This window comes from Clarias gariepinus, chromosome 28, assembly GCF_024256425.1.
Source record: "Clarias gariepinus isolate MV-2021 ecotype Netherlands chromosome 28, CGAR_prim_01v2, whole genome shotgun sequence".
Taxonomy (NCBI): Eukaryota; Metazoa; Chordata; class Actinopteri; order Siluriformes; family Clariidae; genus Clarias; species Clarias gariepinus.
Genome location: NC_071127.1, coordinates 7,172,078 through 7,178,299, shown reverse-complemented (window position 1 = coordinate 7,178,299; position 6,222 = coordinate 7,172,078). Strand labels below are relative to the sequence as shown.

Sequence of the window (6,222 nt, the reverse complement as noted above, 5' to 3'; positions counted from 1 at the left end):
GAGGTCACATTAGGGAGAAATATAATTGGCCTGTTTAAGCCCTGACCAATACGAATATAAAATTAATTTTCACTAGAACAACCAGGTTGGTTCTTGCGTCCGATCTGTAAATGTTTGACCTATCCACGTGACATGGGATCATGGCAGGTTATAAATAATAGCTGCAGGATAATATATTACAGCGATATCGCCATGGCATGATTTATAAGCCTTATATTAATAGGAGTACAGCAAGTGTATAATTGATTATTTTTTAATCATATCATTATGACTTGATTATATTAAATAGACTTTATCAATCCTGTTTCTCTACATGTTTACTCATTTGATTATCAGATCATACTGATTCTTCCTAAAAAATGAATTTAGTGCCATGCAAAATGACTTTCCCAGTGGACAATGAAAATAAAATGCTGTATGCTCTCCTGCAATTTTCCATATTTTTATTTGCTATGATGTCGTGTTTTGGTGTTTTTTTCTTTCGAAATGGCGACATGTGAAAGCGTGAGATAAACCGCATGAGGCTTATCTCAGTTCTGGTTGCAGCAGGAATGCACGTTCTCACACTCGCACCAACACACACACACATACATGCCTGCGCACTCTTACACGGGTTAACTGACGTATATGGAGGCCCATGTGAAGTTACAAATCTACAAATTAAACAAATTTGAGTCTCATCACACACCATCTCTAATGTCTCTACACACACCTCATGAGAGTGTGTAATGTCTACTGGCTCTTTTATCAGCTGCATCTACTATACAAGTCGGGCGCTGTGTGTGAACTGAAGCACTTACTGGGGTTTTTTTGTATGGGAGAAAATAACGCTTCAATAATATCTTTATAAAACAATGATTGATGAGGAACACCGGAACGTCCTCCGGTCGTCCTATCCAGCTCATGTTAACAGGACATGTCCTTACTGTAGTGTCCTGTGGAAGATGTAAACGCCTCCTTTCAGTATTAAGAGGAACTATGATCGCTACACTGTATAAAATTCATTATGAGGATATTCGGATATTCCACAAATGATAAGGTGTAATGGGAAGTTTCTGACATTTACGTCAATTTGAAAACAAGAACAAAAAGCTGTAAGGCAAACTTAATTATTCCTAATCTTCTGCAATTTAACTTGACCTAATAAAGCAAGCTAAGTAAGGCTAAGTGCTCCTTTCATCCATCCATTCATCCACAGTGGTTACTATTGTATTTATTCCCATTTCACGACCGTGGTTGGATCTCCAGTCAACATTCACATGTGCATTCTCGAATCCAGACCCTGGAGGTGCGAGGCAACTCTGCTAAGCCACCATCCCACCTAAGTGCTCCTTGAAGCGTTCAAATCCGACATTTTTTGTATATTTTACATAAATACAAAAGTGTTAATCCAGAGCACAACGATGCTAGTCATGTACAATACGTCACCTCCGTAGCTACTCCATGTGTTGGTACTATAGAGGGTGTGTAACACAATAACAGCTAGAAGTCAGGTTGCAGGTCGAGCTACTTTACAAACAGAATGTTTAATTTATGTCCAATTCTGCTACTGCTGATTCACACCCTGGCCACAAAAGAACAGAACAAGTCGTTTGTATGTTAATAAGCGAATCCCTTAGCATATTTATTTGGAAAATGATTGCAGTGATTAATATGTTTCAGCTGGAAGAAGGTGATGATGTCAGAAAACAAGGTTGAATGGGCGTGACGGGAGATCACTAAAACGCTTGATGAATTTGCATCATAAAAAGGGACAAAAGAAATCAGAGCTATGTTTATAAGTGAAAGATCTCACAGGATTGGAAATAAACACCTGGAAAACCACTAGTTAGGACTTAATAGAAAAAAACCTACAGTTTGTTAAGAGAGTATAAAGATTGGACTTTGGAGCAATGGCAAAAGGTCATGATGTGTCCAGACTGACCCTAGTGTCCAGAGTGATGGATATAATCATGCATAGTGTCCACTGTACAAGCCTCTGGAGGCAGGGTGTTATGATCTAGGGTTGCTTGACTTGCTCAGGTTTAGGTTCAGCAACAGTCGTTACATTGCAAAAAATAGTCAAAAGTCAGCTTTCGACCTAAATGACCGGGTTATCACATCTATTTATGAGTTTTTCTTTGCAAATTCCAGGACTCAGATTGTGAAACAGTGGTTCTGGGAGCATGAGGAATCATTTTCACACATGAACTGGATACCAAAGAGTCTTGACCTTAACCACAGAAAGACTTTTGGATGTGCTGTAGATGAGGAGTGGTTTGACGCTTCATCAACTCATGGGTCAAACATTACCATGATTATTCAAATAATGCAATAAAAATGTCACATTTTAAATCAATGATATAAATGTATTATGCATGAAAACTAGTTTCTTTATTTCTTAAGTACTACTTACTTTTATCCACCCAAACTGGTGATTGTATTTTTTTTTTATTCTATTAAAACTGCAATTTCCTCATCCACCATACTGACTGGTCATTTCCAGCCAAACACATTTCTTCTTCTAGTTGACGATAAAATAATTATTTTACCAAACCAAGATCTGCACTGGTCTTTTCCTACTCCAAGCTCAAGTGAATATCCCCCCCTGCACTTTTGTCCCACAGTAATCTACATGTCATTGACAATTGACTATTGTGCATGAGATTAATCTATTGATAGATTCATTGTAATGAAGCATTTTAAAGTTATTAATAAATAAAACATGGAAAGTTCAAGGGATTTAGATTTTTTCTTTTTTATTGAAAACTAACCCACAGGGTTCAAATATAAAACCATAATTTGCCATACAAAAAAAAAAGCAATACATCATACAATCTCAAGAGATGAAAGGCAATCATTTAGAAAATAAACATGTCAAAATCAGTAACATAAAAGAACAGAGTGCATTTCCTGATCTGGCGAAATAAGATGAGCACCCTGACTTTGGCACTGTTAGTGTCAGGATGTTGCTTGGCTGTTAGGAAAAAAACCCCACATTCAAACACACGGTGCAGCAAGTGGAGCTCGCGTGATTTCCAAAATCTCACAGGAAAAAGCAACGCAAAAGTGAAACCCAAAATAACAATGATAAATGCAATACAGGAGTAGTCTCTTCAGGCAGTCAGGAAGTGAACTGCATCCATAAAAAAGTGCATTATCATGGAAACAAACAGCTTCAATTTAACACTGATCCATTAAAAAAACTTCTCAAAAATAAACTCTCTTACAACACATTTCTATAGAATGATTCGTAACAGGTGTAGAATTAGAAGCTCAGAAGTTGCGCCCTTTATTTAGGGAATGTTTTAAAGTTAACTAAAAGCCTCGGTTCAGCAGAAATCTCAAGCTATAGATGGGCAGCTTTGTAAGAGGTAAATGACAGCACACTGAAACAACGTGTGCTTGTTCAATCCCTGAAAGTTCACCACGATGCACGCTTGGAAAGCTCGAGCGTCGTGACAGCACAGACACGGAAACACCAGGAACGCTACTGGACCCTCATCGTCCGACCCTCGGGCCTTTTTACTCGTCCTCAGCTTTGAGAACGCTTTTAATAGTTCCTGAACGGTGAGAGGAAGACTGGATAGCTTTGGACAGGTATCAGTTTTAGAAAGCTCCTCAACACACTGGAAGCATGCGGGTGTTGCCGTTGTACTCTTCCTCCACCTGTAAATGAGTAGAACTCGAGTTAGAACTTTTGCTTTATCAAGGAAACACTGTAATGTAGCAGCAATGCTTGCTGGTTCAAACCTGTACCAGATCTGAGACTCACCTCTGAGTAGGGTGGAAGCGGAGGGAAGCTGAACTGCGTACTGTTCATGAAGATGGGACTGTCCCCTTCGTCGTAGTCATCGAGCAGCGGCGTGAGCGGCTGATCGAGGCTGGCGTTGCGTGCAATCTCACAGTAGCTGGGGGGACATGAGGATGGCATGCGCAGGGACACCCAGCTGGCAGAGGACGTGCTCTCCTGACTGCTCATGCTGTTAGTGCGGCTGTTGAGCCCACTGTAGGGCACGGTGCCGATGACCAGGGGCAGCTCCAGGATGAGCTTCTCGCTGCCTGGAATGTGCATGTAGATCTGGAAGAAAAAAACAAAACAAAGGAAATGGTTAGTTAAAATAATAACTTTTAGCTGTAACGCTAATTGTCACTGTTCTCACTATAAAACTTCCTACTGTGCTAACTGTAACACTCACCATGAGGGCATACTCAACGCGGATGATCCCACAACCCAGAAGGGAGGGTTTGATCTTAGGCACTCGGATGCTCTTCCCAAGCCATGCGTCACACATCCCTGAGATTATGTGATTTCCACGCACCGAGGAAAGCTTCTGCCTGAACACTTTGGTGACCCCGTTGGCTTGGTATATCTGCTTGGCCACGATGGCAGCTTTGGGCACCACGATACGTGAGCAGGTGTTCTCAAACTTGGCATCGATAAAGATTTCTTCACCTTCACAGAAGCCACGTCTGTCGATCTTGGCGTTCAGGGACACCTGGCCATCAGGAATGAACATGCAGGTGACTTTCTTCTCCTTCATCCCGCCTGCAGGAGACTAAAACATTGAGAGGCAAAAGTTAGACATAATGTCTCATACCAACATCATAACAACGCCATGCTTATATCAAGTGCTGAAGATGTTTCTCACCATAAGGTCAGGCGTGTTGACGTCCAAGGGCTCTTCCACCTCAAAGGCTTTCTTGCACTCCAGGGGGGGATGAGATGCTCTCTCCATCAAGGCTTTGACGTAGTACTGGACGCTGCCAAACTTTCCCTCATAAGAAGACACAAGCTGCCTGTGGATAAGAAAACAGGAAGTCAGCATTATACATTGTGTTCTTTCTTTTTTTTGTGGTATCACCTGCAGAACACTCAAAATAACAACAAAAAAAAGCAGAATGATGCTTACCCTTGCTGTGGAAGCTCGAAGCCGAAGGTGTATTCGTATTTGTTTCCAGGCCTGAGGATGACCGAGCCATCAGTATCTATGGAGACAACATGTAAACCATGATTATTACCTGCAAAAATATTTCATTATTATAAAGTTAATGAACATTTGCTTTCTTGCTTACTTATATTAATTTTTGTGTACATACTAAAATGTACATTCATTTATATAAAACGAAAAAAAAAAAAACTAATTGGAACGCATGAATGAATAAAAGTGTAAAAAAAAAAATTTATAAAATGACAGGATCATACATGTTAGCTAAAATGCTAAACATTTTCAATCCGTTATCGCACGCGACTATTTCCACCAAACTAACTCAGGCGCACTAACTTGCGTGTTAAATTAATTAACTATTTCGTTTTTTATTGTTAATCATCATGTAAACATTATAAATCCTAGCCCTAAATTAAATATGAACAGGATAAAACCAAAATATGTAAGCTAGAATGCTAACCATTTTTAATTCCGTTATTCCACCATAGTGACGCATGCGCACTAACTAGCGTGCGCGTGCTGCACAGGTAGCCATGGCGACGATGAGCGCTCGCGCACTGTGAGACCACTATTCAGTACCGAAGCATGCATTATTGTTATTGTTGTTTATTGCGCACTCACCTGCAGGATGGTCATCCAGCAGAACAACTTCTTCATATTTTAGATAGTCGACTTCTTGCTGGCACCTTTTCTTCCCCTTGGCGTAATCCACTTTCGCACAGCCGACCCCGAGCACTTTCATGGCCGAGACGCGTGTGATCTCGTTCACCTCGACTACGATCTTCCCGGCCACTTTATCCCCGCTGCAGTAAAACGTCTTGGTCGGATCGTTGAACTCGATCTGAAAGATCTTGACTCTTTTAGTCATGGCAACCATCTTGCACGAAATATTCGCTGTCTGTTTAATCTGTAAAAAAAATCTAAATCGAGCTGATCCAAATACAGCCGTGTAATATATGGAGCAGGGTGACTGAGCAGAACCTCCGCAGACGCGGTACTGTTTTCTCTAAACTCAGAGTTCCGACGTGTCTACAGTACATGCTAAGTTCACCACAGCTTTGTTTGAGCTACTCTTGCTAGCCTTGCCTTTTATACCGCTACACACTCCAGCAGCCAATGATTCACACACTGCTTGTTTACCAGTACGGGCTCCCACTTGTTCATGAACGAGAGCTGTGCTCGGCGTGTGGCTCGCACGTGCACACGCCAGCCATTGGCCGAGACGCGCTGTTTGTGTCGCGTTCAGCCAATCAGCGCTCGCCATCGACGCGTGAACACCTCGTGCACAGAGGCA

The 6,222-nt window shown here is 41.3% G+C and overlaps 1 protein-coding gene across 1 annotated transcript; it reads right to left on the bottom strand.

Moving 5' to 3' along the window:
- Positions 1 to 2,719: 2,719 nt before the first annotated feature.
- txnipa (thioredoxin interacting protein a) lies at positions 2,720 to 6,013 on the bottom strand. The gene is made up of 6 exons (XM_053490094.1): positions 5,550 to 6,013; positions 4,893 to 4,968; positions 4,632 to 4,779; positions 4,179 to 4,538; positions 3,755 to 4,060; positions 2,720 to 3,648 (listed from the first exon to the last, which is right to left on the bottom strand). The coding sequence occupies exons 1-6, from the start codon at positions 5,803 to 5,805 to the stop codon at positions 3,601 to 3,603; spliced, it is 1,194 nt and encodes a 397-aa protein (XP_053346069.1). The 5' UTR covers positions 5,806 to 6,013; the 3' UTR covers positions 2,720 to 3,600.
- Between the last annotated feature and the right edge of the window lie 209 nt (positions 6,014 to 6,222).